This window comes from Athene cunicularia (genome assembly GCF_003259725.1).
Source record: "Athene cunicularia isolate RWA chromosome 13 unlocalized genomic scaffold, athCun1 chr13_part1, whole genome shotgun sequence".
In the NCBI taxonomy this organism is placed as follows: Eukaryota; Metazoa; Chordata; class Aves; order Strigiformes; family Strigidae; genus Athene; species Athene cunicularia.
In genome coordinates, this window is record NW_020799117.1 from 7,472,876 (window position 1) to 7,494,964 (window position 22,089).

General features: G+C 45.2%; 1 protein-coding gene across 8 annotated transcripts in view; it reads left to right on the forward strand.

Annotated features, from left to right (window-relative positions):
• The window catches only part of GRIA1 (glutamate ionotropic receptor AMPA type subunit 1), a 194,611-nt gene that overhangs the window by 123,681 nt on the left and 48,841 nt on the right, over positions 1-22,089 (forward strand). For all 8 annotated transcript variants that reach the window (XR_003399366.1, XM_026858090.1, XM_026858087.1 and 5 more), the window contains 3 exons: positions 5,803-6,042; positions 7,476-7,660; positions 11,600-11,653. Coding sequence is in view for 7 of the 8 variants with exons in the window: in XM_026858087.1 (XP_026713888.1) it covers positions 5,803-6,042; positions 7,476-7,660; positions 11,600-11,653 (479 nt within the window). In the remaining variant the exon portion in view is untranslated. The remainder of the gene's footprint in view (positions 1-5,802; positions 6,043-7,475; positions 7,661-11,599; positions 11,654-22,089) is intronic.

Sequence of the window (22,089 nt, forward strand, 5' to 3'; positions counted from 1 at the left end):
TTTGCAGTTGATCAAATATATGGGACATATCTGCTGTCAGCTAAATACATGCGTGGAGCAATGGGGGAGTGTTGAATTTGTTTGGCTTTCCCCTGTTAGAAAAATCTGTGGGAACATGCTGTTGTTGGGATGTGCTGAAGAGATGCGCTCTGGCACCTACGCCACGCTGGAGAACTGTGAGGACAAACATTTGGGAGGAAAGCTGGGCTGATCCTAATTGAAGCAGACACTATCGCTCTTTCATTGAAATTCCACCAGCTTCGCCAACCTGATGTCAGGTTCTCCACCACCATGTGAGGGTTGCCTCCAGGCAGGGCATGCTAAAAATAAGTTACATGTGCACATCCCCCTTGCTCTTTCCCACATGTGCACACATACACTCCAAACAAGCAAAGAAAAGCTCCGCTGTTGTCAATGAGTTTGTTTTGCTGCAAGTGAGGGGTTTGGTTTTGTGTCCCAGGAGGTTTGGGCAGATGAAGTAGGTGCCACGCTGATCTTGGGGCTGCTGGCATTGCAGGGCTAGTCTTTAATAGCTTACAGAGGACGGTAGACTGAGCTGGCTGCTTTATTACACACAAAGTCTGGCAATCTTTAAAAGGTATTTATTAATTTGGTTACTGGAGTAAGTGCTGTGTGTGCTGGATTGGGTTGCTTCAAAGATTTGTTCTTATCTTGAAGTCTACATTTCCAAATTGCACTTTTCTTTCCCTGCCTGCTTGGGTTATGAAGAATAGTTTGCTCAAAATCCTGACAACATCTGCAGCTCAACATTGTAGGAATGCCTTTTATGGAGAGGGTACGGTGTCTTCCCTCCTAGGTGCCATCTCAGATACGACATCCTCCATGGTCGGGGAGGCCTCTGGGATCTGGCAGGGACCATCTGGGTTTTTTGTCTCGTTCTGCAACAGAGAGCGAGTCGTTTGTGGGCAACATCTGGAGATATTTTGTTTAATCAGGTTTTTTACTGCTCTTAATGGCTTTGGGTATTAACACTATCTCTGCTACTTCTGTTCTCTGACAGAGGCATGCAGAAGTTGAGTCTCCCGAGAGTCAACTAAACCATATTATCAGCTCCCTCCAGGAGTAGCTGGGTGAAACTTAATGGTCCATGAGATACAAAAAGTCAGTAGAAGTGATGTAATATCCCTTTCTAGTCTTAAACCCAGTGAAATGGAGAAAATTCTGCTTCTAAAGGAAACGGCAGATGAGCAGTTGCCAGGACCTCCTACCAGGCTGCTTCTCCAGCTGTGTCCATTGGGAGCAGTTCCCTTTTTGCAGTATGGTTTGCATATTCTCAGCAGAATTGCACCATTTTCACTCCTGGAGACCAAACGTTCATTCCCATCCCTCTGTGCAGCCCATCCTCCTTCCTCAAATGCCAAGACTGTTTCAGCACCTCTTTGTGGTGACCATTTCTGAGAGAAACTTTTTGTTTTTTTTTTCTGCTTTTACCAAAATCCAAATGAAATATCTGTTATCTCTGGCATCTGCCTTTCGCATGGATCAGATCAAACCTCCAGTTCCAAAATATCTCTGGCCCTCCTAAATGCAGATACCACTCTTGTGCATCTATTCTCTCTGTGTCTGGTTGAGAGCTTTAGCCAAAAAAAGTCTACCAGGAATTTTTATAGACTTGAAACATCTCTTCTGCTTTCCTATTCTCCAGAGAAAATGTTCAATTTTAAGTTGCAGGCATGTATTTTTCTTTTTCTTGGAAGCATTTGCAAGGGTGGCCAGAGCTGCCTCTCTTCAGCTGCCAAGTAGGTGTCCTATCCTGTGTGTGCTTTCTGTAAAATTAGTGTTTCTTCTCTCTAAGTGCTTTACCTTTAATATTTCCCTATGAAAAGAGAAACTTGAGATAAACTGTAGAACTAGAAATCCTAGAGTCTGGGAATTTTAGGCATGAGTGAAGTATGTGTGCTTTTTCCTCATCTGAATTCAAGGACACACCACCACAATGGCTATCTTTCCATGCAAGGAGAGGGGATGCCTTCTCCTGCTTCTTATACCACATCAGCCACTTTAAAACTAACATACAAAGCTATTTTGATTTTCACTGTGAGTTAGAAGTGTTTTTAGAACAGTCTGAGAAGCTCTCACCTCACCGGGCTGCACCAGGCACTTGTGGAGTTGGGTCCAAAGAACAGATACCTGTTGCTGGGTTGTCTTTCCAGCATAACCAGGTGACAATAAAGTTAATGCCCATGTTTCTACCTGATTTTATTTGTGGAATGGCACTAGGGAGCCTCAGTGAGAGATCCTGTGCCTGGAGAAGGAGGGATATGGGATGTCCGTGGTGCCTGGTGCAGCATGCACTGGGAACGTCCCATCCAGAAGTCCCAACCTGATCAATTCTACAAGACTGATCAAGGTGAATATGGCAGTAGTTGCCATGGTTATCAATCACTATGAACTATATTTTCCAAGGGCTTGTTTAGAGGAAAACTTTTCTGTATTTAGTTACAAATTCATTGTAAGATAATAGCATAGTTGCAGCCCAGAATAAATGTTCTCTGTCCTTCTTTCCCTTTGTGCAGACCAGAGGCCAAGAATAGCAAACTGTCACAAATGTCTGCGTTTAGATCCAAGTGAGCACTCCACACTCATGCTCACATCCTTGGATATGCAGACATTTGTGCTGTTGCGTTTCACCCAGCTTCCCACCTGCAGGAATGAGCTTCAGAGGCTGAACTGTCCAAATTCGTCTGCTAGAGCTAATTACCAGATGGACTGCAACTCTCTTGTGCAGGAAAAGCCAGGCTGTGGCCATCTAGCTGTTAACAGGTAGTTGGCACGAGGCTTGGAGAGTGGGATGTTATCACCAGCCAACTCACCAGAAGAGTTCAACTTCTTGGACATTTCTTTCCAGCATGATCTTTATCCCTTTCATGTCTCTTAATCTTTTTAGAAAAGCGTCAGTCAGAGGCTAGTGGCTACTGAAGAACAGGTAAAGTCCCTCCCCACCAGAAGAACAAAAAGAGTTTAAAATATTTGCTTCATCTAGTTAAGTTTTACAATTCTTAATAGTATATTATTAGGATAATGCAGAGCAATCAAATGAGACACAATTGTTAATAAATTTGGTGGGTTTTTTAAATCAAAGCAAATATAAGGGAATTCCAGGGATCTCTTAGTGTATTAAATAACTGGCAAGTAACTTCTTTTTACTTTTGCTGGGTAAATTCATTTGGAACATTTGTAATTTAAAAGAGTCCTGAGATTTAAATAATTTTGCAGCCACTGCTTTTACATTATGCTGAGTTCACTCCCAGAAAGGTGGCTGCAGTTATCACTCCTTTGATTGACATAACAGTTTCTTTGTCATTCTTTGGGTGACAACCCTCAGCAAGTCTTTTTTTTTTTTTTTTTTTTCCAGATTATCTGCCTTGTCTATGGCCCCTCTTAGTCTGAAAGCACAAAGCAAGCTAGGGGTCTTTCCAAACTTACTAATGATAAAGACTGTTCGTTCTCCCAGTAGTCTTTGGTGCAGTATGTTTCAAACGCTGGATTGATGAGTGTCTCAGAACAGTGTAGGAGGGCTGCCTGAGCATGACTGAGCCACAGAGTTAGGAAAAAAAAAAGGTAAAAAATAATAGATTCATTTCAAATAGAAAACTCAAGGAAGCCATGGCTTGCCTAAAACAAAACAGAACAAGACAGCTAAGTTTATTGGCTGGATTATTAATTGTACTGGATTGTTCAGCTGCCCTGAGAATGTCACTTTAATCATTCGGTGAGTCTGAAGCCTGGGTCTCCAGAGATCATGTTCTGATCTCTCACATATGGTGCATTGCACTGTTCATTAGACCCACTGGTCCAGTCACATGGAAATGATGTTCAGACTTTTTCTATCTGTATCTGCTACTTTTCTTCCTGAATGTGTCGGTCTCATGATGAGGGCAGTGACTCCAGCTGATACAGACACAATTGCTGATTGCGAACAGACACTGCCATGAAAATAAAGATAAGAGGGTTTTATTTCTGTCAGGGTTTGGGCTTTGCAAGAAGCCCCTGCCCTGAGAAATACAAATTCTGTTGGGGATGGAGGATGCTGAGGTATGTGAGATCATGGGTGCTGAGCAGTGAAAAGAGGATGGGTGAGTTTGGGGACAAACTGCTGGGCTGGGCTGCCCAAAGCCTGGGCTTAACTCCAAGAGGAAGAATTCTCACCAGTGTCATGAGATTCAGTTCTCAGCTCTCGGCACTCTGTGCCATTTCAAAAATCTGGCTGCTTCTTTTTGGTGGTGAGATGGGAGCAGGGACTTGCTTTGCACAGTGGGAAGAAGGATTTCTTGCTCTTCTCTCTGAATATTTGATGCTAGCAGTAGATGTGAGAAACAAGGTAATCTTATCCAAGATGGCTGTAAGCCAGTTGGGGATGACTTCTGGTCCCCACTGGAGGGACAGAGCTTGGATGGAGCCCAGCTAAGGATGCACTAAGCTCATGTTTAGGAGCCTGTCTTCAGCCACACATGCAGAAGGTTCTGTACTGGTGGCTACCAGCAGAAACCAGGTCAAGGGATTCCCAAGCAGCACAGAGTGCTTGCCAGGGGACCCCAAAATGTCATATCCACTTCTCACCCTGCACTCCTTTGGGGGGGGGCTGTCGAGTGATGTGTGAAGTGTTGAGTCAGTATAAATGTCACAGCCAAAGGTCTTCAGTGTCGGAGTGACAACAGGAAGAGACACTAGTGCCAGGAGTTCTGACACAGGGAAAATGCTGTCACTGCCACCACCTCCAGCTTGGAGATATATTGATGGTAACTTGGGATGTGCCATAAACAGGGCTGATATTAAATGAGTCTGACTGTCTCAGGGGCTAAGTTTTACAACCCAAAGTGTGAACTCTCTCTGCGTCACTGACTTCCTGAGGCATTTTTCCAGCAGCTCCCACAATCTCATTAGAGCGCTCTCCCGAGAAGGGCTCTGACCCGAGAGAGCCCTCCCTGTGCAGCACAGCGCCAGCTGCTGAGATCAGGCACAAATATCTGCCAGGGAACCCAGCGAGCACTTCTCATGGAGACTTCCCAGGCCACCACCACTACCTCACTGACCCCACAGCCTTTCCCCCCGTGGCTTTGTGAGGAAACCAGAAATTGCCACGCAGGTGTCCCCAGGTACCAACACACCCCTGGTGTCAGAGGCTTTGATCTCAGTGCCAGCAGGTCATGCCCCAGGACAAACCTCCCTGCAGCTGGGTTAAGATTGCACTGAACCTAGGTGAACCTTTGCTGAGATGTCCTCTCAGCATGGTCTCAGCTTCTGAGGTCAAACCCATGGTTTCCTCCTGGTGTCATTAGCTGCAAAGCTGCTGTCATGAAAATGCTTTCCTTCTGCTCCTTGAATGGAGCTCCTTGAATCTGGGGCTGCAGTAGCAAGCTCTAACTGCAGCATTTCTTCCCATAATGAAACAGCTCCACAGGCCAGACAGCTGCCATCCCAAGGAGGCAGGGCTTGGTGAGCTACCATGCTTTGGTGCTGAGGGGTTCCCTTGTTCAGATAACACATTTTATCCCAGAAGCAGCAAAATCTTGAGCAGAGCCCTGGGAATGCTGAATTCACTCTTCTGTGTCACTTCTGCCTATCGAAGGTAAATCAGATCTGTGGAGATCAAGGCCAGAGCAGGCTATGGCCACAAGCTCTGTTCTTCACAGGTCGCATTCACCAATCCCCAGGCCTTAGGAAAAATGATCTAGTCCAGAGAGCCTGCAGCTTATCTCGGGGAAAAGGTTTATTTTGGTGACTTCCCTGAGAAACCTCCTTGCTCTTCTGCCCTCACGACCTTTCTCTCTGCTCCTCCAGTCTGCTCGCAGTTCTCCAAGGGCGTCTATGCTATCTTTGGATTTTATGAGAGGAGGACCGTCAACATGCTCACGTCTTTCTGCGGGGCTCTTCATGTCTGCTTCATAACGCCAAGCTTCCCCGTTGAAACATCCAACCAGTTTGTTCTCCAGCTTCGCCCAGAGCTCCAGGACGCCCTCATCAGTGTCATCGAGCACTACAGCTGGCAGAAGTTTGTGTACATTTATGATGCTGACCGGGGTAAGTCACAAGTACATGGGAAGGGTTACCAGGCAATTAAACATAGTGGTCTAGATGAAGTCGTTGCCTCAAGAAGCCCTCTTAGTGTGGGCTGCTGGAGGCTGAGAAGGTGGCTAAAGGAAGGGTCACCCTATGCCTTCCCTGTTCTCTGTTCCTTTTCTAAATATCTGTTGTGGCTGAAGGTGAGCATTGATCTCCATGAAGCGCTAGCCTGACCCAGTTTGTTCATAGGTCAGGTCTGAACCCCGTCCACATGAGGGAAATATTTAATGTGTAAGCATTTTGAGTCTCAAATCAAAACTGTTTATACTGAATAGGTCCCATACTGAATAAGTCTGTCATATTCAAGGCCACCGAGTCCCACGTTTGTAAACATGAACCTACAGCTGCTGAGGTCTCACCTGAACCCACATCCAGTTGTGATACATGTGTGTGTGTTTCTGGCAGGTAGCTTGGAAAACTCCAAGTTTCCTGTGGTAGTGTGTGTTAGTTGCCTATGTAAAATAACAAAAGCCTTTGTTGGGTTCTTGGAAGATATTATCTGACTTTCTAAACCATGAACAGGGCTAGTGAGCTCATTACACTGTGATTCAGTTTCCCTAGCTCTCAGATGCCTTTAAAGTTCCAGGCTTAGAGGCTGAGAGCAAAACAGACTTGTGGAGATCAATGCAGATGTAAGGGTGTTTCACAGCTCTGTCCTGGAAGTTATCATTATCCCTTGCAGGGGCAGAATGACCTTAAGAGACAAGGAGAAAGTATAAAAGCATCCCACCCTGCTTTCTGTTGTCACGAGGCATGAGCACACTGAATATCCAAAAAGGACTGCAGTAGGCAGGATTGTCTAGCAGGGCTCCAGAGCAGTGCTGACTATGTGTATCTCCTCTGGAATGCTGTGCATGTAATTTAGGCAAGATCCTTATAAAAAATAATTAAGTTTTCTGATGAGATGCTGCTGAGAGAGACAAGGATGCTAAACATGATTGTGCATTTTTATGGCTGAAGGTGTCCCTAACCCTAAAAGTATACAGCCTAAACAGATCAAAGAGGAGAAGGGAACTATGGCCCAGAGAAATCAAGTGATTTGGGTAGTGACAGGCAAGAAGACAGGGATTACAGCTCTTATCTGAATCCCACAGCAGTGCCTGATCAACAAAACTGATCTGCTGATTACAAAGGAAAACTAGGCCTGGAATCATCCTACTTTCTTGTGCTAGGACAGAAAAAGCAGGAGTCATTAATTCTAGCCCAGCTGTGTTTGGGTTAGATGCTAGACTATTAGCTGCTCTCTGTAGTTCTGCTGCACTCTTGCGACGCTGTATCCAGCCTGGCTTGAGGCAGCTACGCAGGCTGTTGGAAGGATGTAAAGATGCCTTTGCACAACTAAAGCCTGGTTCTCCCTCTGCTGTCCTCTTCCCCCTCTCTTCCCATCATAGGGTTGTCAGTCCTACAGAAAGTGCTGGACACTGCAGCTGAGAAGAACTGGCAGGTGACCGCTGTCAACATCCTGACAACAACAGAAGAGGGCTACCGCATGCTCTTCCAGGAGCTGGAGAAGAAGAAGGAAAGGCTGGTGGTGGTGGACTGTGAATCCGAGCGGCTGAACATCATCCTTAGCAAGGTTGTGTTGGTGCAGATCTTCTGGGAGGGGTCTTGCATGCAGGATGGGAAGGGTTGTTTTTCCTGGAGAAGTTCTCCCTGTTCTTGTCTAATCCATGTCTCATTGTGGCAATCACTGAACGTGGTGTGTGTGCCTTGCAGCAGGCTGCCAAGCTTGCAGATATTTCTCTGTTCTGTTATTGTGGAAATTGTAAAGCCATATAAACACTAGGAGCTGTCATGTATTCGTGCTGAGTGAGCTCTGCTGCTCCATCTTCCCTACTTGTTTGACTCCTCTGCTGAGACCTTTACACCCCCTTACTTCCCAACGAGTTTGCTTTGTGCTAATTCCTCCAAGCAGCATGCACAAGACATGGCACTTCCTTATTCTGTTGAGTTTTCCTCTGGTTTTCCCACCTCCTGTGAGTTAGGGTGGAGGTGTGAATCTGCCAGACTCCTGGTCCTCCAGCCTCCATGTGCTGTACCAAATTCTCACAACCAGTGCCAGCAGGACAGAGATGGAGAGGCTTTATGGTACATCTGTAGTGCCTTCATGAGCACTGTCTCCAGATCAGGCTAGAGCTCACCATCCTCCCGGGGCATCCACACTGTAGCAGGATCTGATGCTTCCAGTTCCGCTCATGCCTTGCAGTGAGAGAGAAACGTTCATTCACAGTCATCTCCTGGCTGTTTTGTCAGCTTATGGCCACAAGGCAGATGGGATATGCAATAGAGGACTCAGCAGCTAGGTAGTGTGTCTTGCCTTACTCATCCTCAGCCTAGATAGGTCACCCACTAGTGCAGACCCAAATTTTCCCCATCCTCTTTCCTCTATGCTTGCCTTAATGCTTTCCCTAAGTCCCTTCTGTGGACCGGAGACCAATGCAAGCCCATGGACAGGTCTCAGTCAACACTTGTGTCCTCTCTTCAACTCCAGCCACAGTGCATTTCCCTCTCACAACTACAGCCAAGGCTTTCCCCACAGCTGGGAATCTCATCCCACATGGCTTAGAACGGGCCCGGCAGTGCCACGCAGCCAGTGCTCTGTGACTCCTGCTATCGTACTCCTCATAACCAGCTCACGCTTACGTCGTGCTTCACATGTCTCCTTGTCTAAGCTACCTGTCATCTCCCGTCTCACACTTCAGCTGCTCGCTGTCTGGGGCCAGGACTGCCATTTCACCAGCTGCACGGCTCAGCGACGAGCACAATCCATCCTGGTTGGATGTCTCTGGGTGCTACTCTATTATATATAATAATGAAGCAGGTAGCAGGTTTTAACCTCAAAATAAAGGTCATGCTCGTGAAGGAGAGACCAGATTAGTCTGGAGGGTAAAGTCTTCTCTCTGACCGTGGAGTAGTTGCAGGTGAACAAAATTTTTGGCAGGAACCAGGCAGTGAATTTGCCTTTTCTTCAGGCTTTCCTATAGGTTATATCAGATTTCTAGGGTTAATGATGTTGGGTTTTTTAAGCCTGTTTTTTCTAACAGAAAGTTAAGTTCTGTAGTCAAATACTATCCTGTTTTCCTAATATGAACAGGAAAATAAGTCTTTCTTTAAAACTTCTTCACATAACTGGAGCAAAAGCTAAACTTAGGTATAAGTAAATCTATTTGCAAGAATACTAAAAATCCAGATCTTCCAACTATTTGCTTTGCAATGCTGTAAAAAACATCCATTCCCAGGGAAAAGAGGGACAATGTGTTTTCCTACATTAAAGAGAGAGCAAATCCAAGACGTCTATGCTTAGGAGGTAACACTCCTGTTAGGAATAGGGCTGTGGATAACTTTTTCAGGCCTGTTTAGTCCATTTTCATCCTCATTTGCCTTCTTGTTCTGAGTCCAAAGACATTTCTGAGAGCAGAGGTAGTTGTCTCAGTGTAAGCAGGGGATTCCAGGTCTTTCACAACATGCAGATGGCCAGAGGGAGTCAAAGAAAGTGTTTGGTTCATTGTAATGTGAATCTGAGCTGGGACTTAAATTCAGGCTGGAGGCTGGTCTCAGCACCACACCAGCAACCTGTGTGTGGATGTCACTGTTCTGTTTGTCCGGTCTCTCTGAGTGTCTGAGGTGTTCAAATAGCTGCCTCAGCCTCTCAGGGACGTTTTGATGCATTTATCTTCTTCCCTGACAAGCCTGTCTCTGTTCTTCAGCGACTGTGGATTTGTGCTCCCCAGTGAACAGAAGAGCTGGGAATGGCTGTTTGGCATCAGTCCCTCACACATACACGCTGGTGCTTGCACACGCTTTTAATTTCTTCTCCCCACTCTGTACACAGAACACAAATAACCGCCGCTGATTCCAGCAAGGAAGTCCTCACGTTCTGGCGACTGTAGCTGTAGGGGAGCCAGTGCTCAATGTGTTAATGATATGTGGGAAAATGACTTGATTTCTTTCTTGGCGATTTCTCTGTATCATGTCTCAAGGGCATGATTTATCTTTGCCGAGGTAACTATCGTTTATGAGCCAGGCCTTGGTTCAGGGCAGGATATCCACGGGGCTGTGCCGCGTAGCCTTAATGGGATAAGTAAGCAGTGGGTTGTATTCCATCAAAGCCCTGTATTGTTTCTTCCTTGTCTCTCATTAAAATGAATAACTGGAATATCTCCTTTGCCACTGTTTCACTCTGAGAGGATTTCTCTCTAATAGATGTCAAACTGGCCCATTAAGAAGTGGGTAATGAAACCTAGGTGGCCCAAGTGAGCTATCAGCATGCAGCCCAGCACAGCCTCTCACCACGTTCAGGCTAAGTGATAAATGCTATTATAACCTCAGCTTGCTACCGCCGTCCGGACACATTAGGACTGAGCAAGCATTTTAAAATAAATTAAGATCACAAATAACTGTGTAAAACACAGGAAGCAAGCCTCATAATTCAGGTGGATGGGCTGCAAGATTAACAGCTCAGGGAAAGCTGGATGGCAGCCCTCTCTGGTTCATTGACTCCGATACCTAATAAAATAACAAGGGAGAGTTTGGGTAGAAGAAGCCAATGCCAGCTATTGTTGACACTGGAGAAATGGGGAATTGGATCATAATTCTTCACCATCCCAGTGCCCCAGAGATGCTCCTTCCTCCTGCAAGGTCTGGGACATACTGCAAAGGTCGGTCTCAGTTGATGAATGGAAGGGGACAAATTGGATCTGGTTTTGCTTCTCAAATATGGCAATGGAAGATACTCAGAATACTGCCCATGATAAGAGTATATATCTTTATAGCCTTAGGTATGCAGAGGTTTTTTTCTGAGGGCTCCAGACTGCTCAGCAGAAGTCATACAGAGGGATCCTGTGTAGAGAACCACAGGGCAGTGAAGCTGGTGGAGCTGACGTTAGTTGTGTGAGAAACTGCTACTAAATGAAGCTTGTATTGAAGTTAATTGCCACCCCCACGTTAATGCTGGGAACCAGATGAGTTTTAATGTGCATACAAGAGCACTTTATCAGAGAAAAGGCTAAGGCAGATGAACCAGTTGCACAGAGCAAGTGTCAACTCATTTATAATCCATTTGGAAATCCCTAAATGGCTGCTCATGATAATCTGGGAGTGCTGTCGCATCAGGAAGATCAGTCTGTGCGTGCCCTCTTCTCATGCTTCTCAAACACCTGCTACTAGCTTGGTATCAGAGAGAAGGCCTGGGTAGACTGATGCTGGTTGAATCCACAGTGGCAGTCATTTTATTATCATTCTGGCTGTGAGGATCTTTCTGGCCTCACTACTGTTTGTGCAGATTTTGCCTGAGCATTGTCAATGCAGACAGTAATTCACTATCAATTCATACAACAATGGAAATAAGAGGTAGTGTTGCCAACAAAGAAACCTTATGGAAGCAACACGGTTCTCTTAGAAACTGGCAATTCTTGTGTTTTTACATTTTCTGAGGGCCTGTTGGAGCGGAGGAAGGGCAGATAGATGAAGCTCTTTAGTTAGTCTCTGCTAAATATCCTTGGTTTTCATCTTGCAGATCATCAAGCTCGAAAAAAATGGGAATGGCTACCACTACATTCTGGCAAATTTGGTGAGTTGGCCTCATTGGCATTTTTTGGTTTTTGGTTTTTTTTTTTTGCTATCTTGTATTTTGTAAAGCACTATATTTATAGTTACTGAGCTGGACAACTTTTTTCTCATCCACCTTTTAGTTGAAAAAAATACCAAAGTCCCTTCAGTATTCTCCTCGTGGGGTTCTAGCTAGTTTTAACCCTATTTCAGTATGTGCCCACCGGGTGAAGTGTTTCACAGCCATCCTGAGAGCCCCACTAAGGGCAGACTTACTAATGATGATGCACCAAGATCCCTCTGACCTTCCAGTAAAAATAAAATATGTGCCTATTCTGCAACTTGGTGCTAAATCAAATTTGACTGTCATGGTTCTAAGGAATTAATTTGATGTAAAGATTGCTTTAAGGAAAGGATTCTGCCTTTAATGCAGGGAGTCGCTGCCTGAGGACAGAGCAGTGTTGGGCAGTGGCAGGGCCATCGTTCTGGAGCAATATGCTGTCCTCTCCTAGGAGGCTGGAGAATTTCTCTGCCTCGGGAGGTTTGGGAAGAGGTAAGAGAGAGAGGAAGAGCCTCAATCCATAGGGCATCTGGAAGTTCTCCGCAGCAGAGCTCCTACCCTCTCCTCCCCAGGGGTGTTCGTCCACCCAGGGGGATGCACATCAGAGGATGGGCTGGTGTCAGCAGCCTGGGGCTGGGGCTGCTCCCCCAGGACCCCTGTGTCCCTGCACTGGAGCCGTTCATCCCTCCCACAGCTGCATCTGTGAGGCAGCACGTCAGGCCTGGGGTATTTAAACTTTAAACTACCAATTAGTCAAGCAGTTGCTGCCGTTCTCTTTCTCTCAGTCCCAAGATAACTCTGTAATTTACAAGACAAAAATGGCCACATAATTACCCCGCAGTGCCCTGATACTGACCCTGCACTTCTGCGCTGGGCGCCTACCATGTAATTACAAAGTTAAAAATGTGACGTTGTGCAGGGGGAGACATGCAAACTACAGAGCAGCCAATAACTTTGGTTGCTAATTTTAAAAAAAAATTATTATTTGCTGTAACCCAGGTCCTGGTCCTCAGATGTTTATGAAAGTCCCTTCATTAAAGTTAAGCAGGGAAGCTATCGGGAGTAGATGGAAGTGTGGGTGTCTGTGTGCTTTTATGTATATCCATGCCGAGGGCTAAATGAGAATGATATCACCTCTTCTCTCTGTACAGTTTCATAAGGATAAATACATTAAAGGCATGAGGTGGTCTAAGACTCAGGTGTTGGGAGTTTTGAAGGACGTTTCCCTCTGTCTTACGAGACAACAGTCTCCCACTTCCAGGCTGAGAAAGCACGCTTTTCCTATCTTTGTTTTCTTAGCATTTGCACAAATGCTGAGAGGACAGAGCTGGCTTGAAGAGGCTGCACACTCAGCCAACAGGGGTTATAAATAATTAACTCAGAGCAAAAGGCTTTTCATTTCCCCAGCCCCTCTGCATGGAGATTCTGCCTCGTAGTTGCAGCTCAGGGGAGGGTGCTTTGGTTCCCTGGGACCCACACAGTATGATGGGACCACCAGAATCCACTATTAGTAGCTGTGCTTTTCAAGCAGCTTTGATTTGGGGGGAGAAGAAGAGTGAAAGAAATTCAAGCTCTTCCCTTTGGTCTTTCCTGCTCCTCAAAACCTAGCATTGTACAACAGCCAAACTACAGAGAGGAATATTAAAAAAAAAAAAAAAAAAAAAAAGGGAGTAGGGGATAACCAGACAACATGGGAAAACTATTTTTAAAAAAATGACTAGCACCCCTCAGGGTTAAGAAGGCCTTTTCCAGGGCAGAACAAGCTTTGTGATTCTGCTGTGCGCATGGACAGGTTCAGGCACCAGAAGCCAAATCGGTTTCTGTGATGTGCTGCATCCACACTAGAGCTACTCGCTGATCTGTTCAGCAAGGAGAATGGCAAAAAGACTGTGAAGATCCCATGTTCCTGAGAGCATATGGCAGTGAGGAAGGACGGCAAGCCTCCCTGTGCGGGGTTGGGTGGGGATGTTATAAGAGATTGGCAGAATGTGAGAAGTCAGCGTCTGTCAGGGCTAAACCATAGTGTGGATGCTCTGACCTGAGAGATCACAGTAGATTTTACCCTCTCCTAAGGACATCTCATTGCTGGATTAGAGCCTTCAGAGGGTGTAACATGCTGTAATTTATTCTTACTGACTCATAGCAGAAAGACCTTAAACACCCCATATTTTCCCCTGTAGACAAGACCTAATATGACAGGGCATGCATTGCCCCCGCCCCCCCATACCCTCATGTGCACACCTGCACGCCTGAAAAACAGCCCAATTTTGTTGAAGTGGCTCATTTTGGAGTATTGGGTTGTAAGAGAGTAAATTAAGAACTAAAAACTGCAAGTGCCTGAACATTTCCAAACGAGTTATTTTTTGTCCCTTGTGCTGACTGATGAAGTCCTGATTTTAGGAGTCTCATCCTATATGAAGACAAGGCTCCCAGCCCTGGCTGGGACAGGCTCGGCCTTGCACAGGTCAAGTGAGTCCTCAGCTGGTTCATAGCCACCAAGTTACCTGCACTAGCTGGAGCAGGGGGATGAGTTTTCAATACCTGCCTTCAGCAACACTGCCTGACCCTCATGGGCCCTTTCCCATGGGGAAACAGTTATGGAAATGACACACTGGAAGCAAAAACTGGGAAATATTTATGGATAACCCCACTGAAATTCTTATTTTTGGCTATATGCTTGTTCAGAGCTATATTCAGCCAAAAAACAAGCAGCAGCATACTGCTGCCCAGTTACAGCAGCTCCAAACTGGTGTTACATCAGGAACGCAGAACAAGTGAGTTTGCAAGGCAGTACGCAGGCTGAGTAAGGCCCACAGAAATCATCCATGGGCACATTCTGAACACAGAGGGATTCCCTGTCTGGTCACAGACAATCCATGAACAAAGAGGAACTAGCTTGCATTAATCACTGCTTGTTTGCCCAGCGGTTGCTGTCGGGTGAGCTGTAGTAAAGCACCAAGCGGAATCTGACAAGTAGCAGCAAATGAAAGCTAGTATTTCCTAGCAGGAACAGCTTTCTTTTTCAGTGAAATTGCTGTTGCCAAGGTGAGACAATATTTCTGCGTTCACAAACAAAATGAAACCATTCTGCACCTTAGGCCATGGGCAAGTATCCTTCTCCAAATCTGCTATGCCTGTTAAAGACACAACCTGTCTTTTCTGCTCAGCCCTGCCCATGCCACAAAGGTCTGTCTGCAACATCACTGCCAGGGGAAAGGTTCCTGCGGGCATCCCTGCCTCTCCTTGAGGCAAATTTGGTGCCATCTATGGCTTTTGCAAACTCATGAAAACCTGATCCCTTGACCAGTGCCCGTTAGACTTACCCCAATTCGCTTTTACCAGCTGCCAGCCTGGGTATTTGTCAGATGTCCTGGCACTGGGGGGTTACAATCATATTTCTCCCTCTCTCTGTTTCTCTATTTTTCTTTTTGGAACTCGAAGAGGTCTGGCAATTTTAAGAAGTGTTTGTTTTTGTGAGTCTTATTTTTCTAAGCTTTGTTCTCAGTCTTTGAGAGCATCAGTCTAGCAACCACAAAGAGAAAAAACACAGTCAATACTATCAGAGGAACAAGCTTAGAAACTTCTGGGATTCCTTTCTTTTGATGTTACAAGTTTTTTCCCCATAACCTTGGCTTCATGTATCTGTTTGTCCTACGCCAGGGATGTAGGCTGACTACTGTCAGAAGTGGGAGAATATCAGCTCTCTTGGGCACAGGAAAATATCTTAAAATAAGTCACATTCGTGTGACCTGTCTTTAAAAGAAAACTGTGAAAGACAGCTGCCACATACAGTGTTTTAGCCTTTTTTTCTTTCCTGGTGCATTAGTCCAGGTTGTTCTAGCAAATGCTTTCATTTGAATAAACAAGTGTATGAGATTGCTGATGCACAGCATAGCAGGGAAAGGTAAAGATAAAACAGAGTTGATGATCAGAGTTAAGCATTTTTTCCTGTGCCGTTTTACATCAGCACGTGTCAGTGCTGAGTTAGGCCATGGACAGAGTTTCACTTTGCAAGTGGCTGTGGTAGCTTTGGAAGTTACCAGCACAGCAGCTTTGCCAGCAGAGTGGCTTGTGCAGGAGTCAGGCAAAATGTGCTGGTTTGAGTCAGTTCAGCTCTGCTTTAAATATGGCCTCTTTGACTTTTTCTCAAAAAAAAAAATGAAAGGGAGATTTTCAGCACTACAAGAACTGAGATACAGTGACCTGAGACCAACAGCTGGTGCAGACAGCAAAGAAGGGGAACCCTCCTGAATTGGCTGTTGAAATGGATGTCCGCACCCCTGGGCAGCAAGGTTCTCCCAGCACAGGCAGAAATCAGCTCCCCTAAAGCAATGTAGCATGTGTCCATCCTGCAGCATGTGCTGGGGCTGCGTGGGCAGGGTCTGCTGTGCCCGTGCTGGGTCCAAGCCTGGTGCAAGAAGCTGGTATTTGCCACAGCACAAAGTGTGACATGTCAATGGCTCTGCCTCCTGCACCCAGCCCCTGATTCAGCTTGCCTGGAGCTAAAATGTTGCGGTTTTCAGTCTCCCATCACCTTGAAAGCTGCCATGTTTATTTTAATCACCCTCAGTTCTTAATGCTGTCTCCTGCTCCCTGAAGTGTTGCTGACTGAAGGTACAAACAAGGTCAGAAATACTCAGGTTTGCATCACTAGCTGATGGGAAACTCTGTTTTGTGGGAGTTTCCAAAACGATGTGTACAGCATCAGCTTATTGTCCTAGTAAAATCTCAAGACCTGGTCTTGCAAAAATTATATTTTCAGGATTCTAAAATTATGCCCATTAGACCTTTCCTCTTTCTGAGAGGTTGGTGCACGTAGGCTCATGAGAAGACTTGGTTTTCCAGACAGAGGAAGACAATACAATATATCAGTGAAATTTCTGAGGTCTGCGTTTCACTTCCAAAAGCTTTTCTGAGCTGATTCAAAGGTTATCAAGGAGAAGAAACCCTTATAACATTATCACATCTGAATTACTGATAGTAAAAGACACAGCAGTGCTCTGAATTAATTTTTGCTTGAACAAGAGTGTCTCATGTAAAAGAAAATCATCTGGTTTTGATACAAAAATTGCCCACATGGCAGAATATGAACTGCAGCCTTGGAAGGATTTTCTAGTAGCTAATGAGGGCTCAAAAGCATGAGTGACTTACTGTGGCTTAAAAAAGTCACTGAGCATCAGGTGAATAACTGACAGATTATATTACAGCCTTTGGAAGGAAAAATGTGTTTGCTTAAATCTCAGCAAAAGAGTGTTAAGCTAACAGTTTTCCTCAGCCATTTGCAGTCTCCTAATCCATTACCCTGGCTCAATTGACAAGGGGTGACGTGTAAATCCGTAGCATCTTCCTCATGGTGACTTCATCGGTGCTTTTTTCTTGTCAAAACTTGCCTAGCTTCAGCATCCTCCATCAGATTTATGCTTCTGTTTGCTAGACCAAATATTCCATTACTGCTGTTTTGGTCCTTGTAAACTGTGATCAGGTCGTCCCTTAATCATATCTTTGATTGAAGTCCTGGCATCTGTCACTACGCGGCATGTTTCCCAAACCTTTAAATCAGTTTCTGCTCTGAAAGCTCTCTAAAGCACAAACATCCACCTAGAGCATCTGTCCCTCTGTCTGGACTGAGCTTTCCAACAAGATGTGTATGATCATTTATTTCCAGAATGTGCTGCAGCAGCAGGATAGGGCTGGTATAAATAGTATCACAAAGAAAATCTGTAGAGCAGTACCAAAAAAAAAGTTAATGGTCGTCTCCAGCCCATGTCCTTGAAGTCTGGATTCTCACTTGGCTTAGTTTGCTTTGCATCCATAGACCAGGACAAAACAGACTCATCAAACTGCAGGATTGGGACACTGACTCATAGTGCCCCCTCCTCCTATCTTTCGTTTTCCTTCCTTCTCACTTACTTCTATGGTGCACTGAGGACTCACATGTTTTGCTGCCACAATGAGATTTGACACATTAATAACTCTGCAGAGGAGAAGGCCTCTCCTGTTGGAAGGCATGCTGAAGCAAGACTTGAGCAGATGGGCTCTTTTTTGATGTACCCTCCTTATTAATACAAAGTGATGGGAGCGAGGAATGATGCCTCACTGGAGAATTCAAGCTCAGAGATAATTTGCTATATTAGGGATGCTCCGTCTGGAAACACTCAACTTCTTGCTCCCTGCAGAAAGACACCAGCTTACCTTGGAGTGATAGGAGACACTTCACATCCACTCAGCTGATCTACAGCCGTTCAGAAGCAATTGTTTTGCTTTGCAAAGTTTCTTATGATTATATGGTCTGCTAGGAGGAAGCAGTCTGGCATTGCAAGCCATACATGGATAGCATCTAAAGAGACCTGGGCCAGTTTTCCAGTGCTGGGACCCACCCAAGCTCAGGGTGAATTGCTTAAATGCTTTTTGTTCAAAAAGGACTTTTTCAGTGTGCAACTTATTAAACAAAAAAAACAAACAAAAAGACTCCAGTTTCTTTGTCCCAGACAGAAAGGGAATGAAAAACCCTAACACTCATTCCTGGGGTGAGGGGACTGTGTTAGGTTAGGTTAGATTCAGTCAGCAAGCCTCCTCCAAGCAATTCAAGAGAAAAGGACATTTTCCATCTCCATTCAAAGATGAGCTTTGCCAGTCTCAGGGAGATCTGGAGGGATCAGAAGATGCAGAAGGAGGAGAGAAAACAACACTGTTAAAAAGCCAAGACTCGGAGCAAAGGCATGGAGATTTTAAGCTGTGCTGCAGCTGGGCTGTGGGGAGGTTTATAAGATGACGAGCTCCAGCCTGCCCAGAGCTCAGCCCTTGATGCCTGTTACGGCAGCTTCAAAGGCAAGATTATACTGCAGGAGGCATCCTGCAGGGAAAGTGCCAGCAGTTAATAGCAATTTAGTGAAATACAGAGAGAATTTGAAGGTGTGGGGCAATGGCCAGCTGCCTGTTGATGTCCTGGTGTGTAGGTGAGGCTGCTGCTGCCTGTGGCATTCCTGTGAGCTGGGATGATGTCCCAGAAGGAGCAGTGTCACCCAGCGTCCTCAGTGTGCAGAGAGAAGGGAGAAGTTCAGGATGGTGAGGCAGTGCAATACGAGAGTGAAAGGAGAGATTCAGGGAAATTAAGTGGTGCTGGCAGATTTGAGGAGGGTCATGCATGAAGGAACGAGGCTTTCCCTATGCCATCTGACAGCCGTCTGCACTGCCCACTCAATGTCTTGACTCCTCATGGTGTTCAGGGTATAAATAAGGAGCTGGCTCATTTCTGGGGGACTTTCTTTTAAAGGCAGATCCTTCGTGGACCAGTTAATCAAGATGGATTCATGAGGCCCTTTTTAAGTCATCAGTCTTCCTGCATTATGCATTTCCTTTGATGACTGAGCCCACAAGCAGTGGAGAGGAATATAAATGTGTGACTTGCTGACACCTCTCCCAGCAACTAAGGCAGCGAATGGGACAGTAAAACAACCTTTGGCTGAAAAATGTTTGTAGTTTAAGAACGGCATAAAGAACAGATGCAGCAAGGAAAACACAATGAGGAAAAATCCCTTCCCAGTACCGTTTTGTTTTCTATTTGGAGGCACAAAGGTCTTTAACAGCTGCCCATATTATTTACTAGCAGCAGGATTTCTGCATGTAATCACTTTGCGAGGCTCATTAATGCAGAGAGAAGAGCCCGTGGTACGGGCTAAAGAGCAAGTTTCCTCCTTTGAACTGAGCCTGGCTGTTGCTCGAACTGTGTGCTGCAGATGCTGTGAGTCAGAGCAGGCATGGAGGAGGGAGGCTGTCTCAGCCCATCAGAGCGGATGGGTCCAGATTTTTATGGTTTATTGTCAGCCTGCTAATGCGATGGCATCCAGAGAAAGCCAGGCATTTTCCAGGCATACACAAGGCAGGAGGCCGTATTCTCTGGTTTGCTGAGATGATTTTGCAAAGTGAATTTAAATCGAAGGGACAGCTAATCCTGCTGTAGGGCAGGGGGTGGGCCGGCGCATGTGGTGTCCCTTCCAGCCTGGTTTTGATGGTTCCCAGAGAACTGTGCAGGCAGAAGAGTTGTCTCCCCTGGAGTACCTACGTCCTGGGTAGTGACCCTATCTGGGGCCCTGGGGAGCTCCGCGTAGCCTCTGGATCCTGCTGTGTGTGCATTGCCAGGGGTGCTGGCACGGTGCATGGGCTGGAGCATGAGTTCCCGTATTCCTTTTCTTCCTCCCCGGAGCACTGGCAGTGCTGCGTAGAGCGGTGAAGACGGATACCTGCATGTCCAGCAGATATATCCCAAATGGTTCAGGTCTAAAGAACCTGAAGAAGGTCACATCCCACCAAATTCCAGTGGCTCAGCTCATTTCCCTCAACAGCCCACTGCACTCCAGATGTGGCTGCAAAGTGAGCTTTTTCTAGTATTCACTGGCAAATTTTTGAAATGGTTTTGGCCACTGAGGTGCCGTGGAGTACATCGTTCCAGCACTGTTCACTTCTTCCTGTACTTGATTGGATGACAAAGGGAAGCATTTCTGTGCTCGTTCTTTCACAGACTAATTGATACTAAGCATATCGCTGCAAAAGCATGTCTGCTGCTCCTCAGTAGTGGGTTGCAGTCTTTTCTTAGTCATTTTTTTAAAAAATTATTTTCTGTTTTGCAAATAAGGTCAATTGAAATAAAAGGTCTCTTTTTTCTTAACATGTGGCTATAGTTAGTACAAGGTGACAGATGATTGATGACTTCTCTGCTTGCAAATATTGTAATTCTCCTGTTCTCCTGTTTCCTACAAGCAGTGACTGATATTCCAGAAAGACAGAGAAACACATTTAATTCCTGATGCCATTTTGTCAACAGAAACATTTTCAGGAAACAGTTTGCATAATATTTGATACATTCTTGTTTATATTTTAGCCAGCAAGAATTCACCTCCTCTGGGAATTATTTTCTAAAATATTTGACCTCTAATATTTCCAGTTCATTGGTTGTCATGTCACCCAGACCTGCTCTTGAGCAGATTTCAGTGGTGAAGTGATTAAAATGACTTTGTAATTAGGACTGTTCCTATACTGACCTTGTACTTGTGAGGCATGTGGAGGAGGGATAACAGGTGAAAACAGTTATTTCAGCGGTTGATAACAGTTGAAATGCAGACAGATTCAAGGTTAATGATGTCCTCTATGGTCCCAACTGCCTTAAACAATTGGAAAATCTTTAGAAGTCTGCATACTTTTTAAGGACTTGAATTTTGTCAAAAATCAGTGAGGAAAAATTAGTAGAATCTTCAGGAAGAAACAATTCCTTTTGTCTATTCAGATTATTTTAAAATTTTATATAAGGTGATTCCCAATGCTTCGGTTTCAGAATGGTTTGTGGAAAACAGTGAAAGACGGTGTTTTCAACTGCTGCTGTCTCATCACTGGTGTCATCATCTTTTTTTTGACTTTTCCTATTTAAATGTGCTTATTGAAATGGCTAAAGACACCAGACCTCTTACTCGTACTCTGTTGTAAACTTGGACTTTTCTTTGTGCCTTTGTAGGGCTTCCATGGAGGAGCTGGTGGCACAAACTTCAAGTTTCTGTGTGGTAGTTTCTTTTGACAGATCTTTTTCCCCTGAGTACCTCCCAGGAGCAAAATGTCAGTGTAATTTGGTCCTAGCCATGAATAACCAGTTGGCAACCTGCAAGATCCCTCTTACAGAACCTTATGAGCTCTGCGTGTCAAAAAACACTTGGCCTGAAATGCATTAAGATGTCAGGGACAATTATCCTGCTGCATTTCCTATTCATTAATCACAGCTCTGGCTTTCTGAAACCCCTACGCTAGCAATTACAAACAAGATTGATGTAGGTTTAACCAGCATTCTGAGGAATACGTACACAAAATATAACTTTTTTTTTTTTTTTTAAACCTAAATCACTGCACCTTGAAGCAAAACAAATCATCTATTTAGAGCATCTGTACACCTATATCCAATCCTCAGCCTTCTAAGTGAATGCCAAATTACTTTTAACAAGCCGGAAGAAAAAGTGTGAAAGTCTTTAAAGACATTTTTGAGTCACTTATAACTCCCTCAGTCTGATGCTGATGTCAGAGGGCAATTTAGTCTTCTCCTTGCAAGCTGTCTGTTTCCCAAAGCAGGTTTTTATCTAATGGCTTGATCCTGACCTTGAAGCTAGTAAGCTAATTAGTTCCCCCAGCCTGTGCACAGAGAGCACCATTTTAGGAACCTGACCAGTGTCTCATGGGAATAATGTCACTTGGCTTTTTTAACTGACACTATCATCATATGTTTGAGAGCAAGCAGGGGAGAGAAACCCAGTGGTAGGCTGAGAAGGTATCTGCAGAGAACATGTACCAGCAGTATGTGGTGGAGGGCAGAGAGACGGCAAGAGCTCAGACAAGCTCTTCTGTTGCCCAAGTGATTGCAT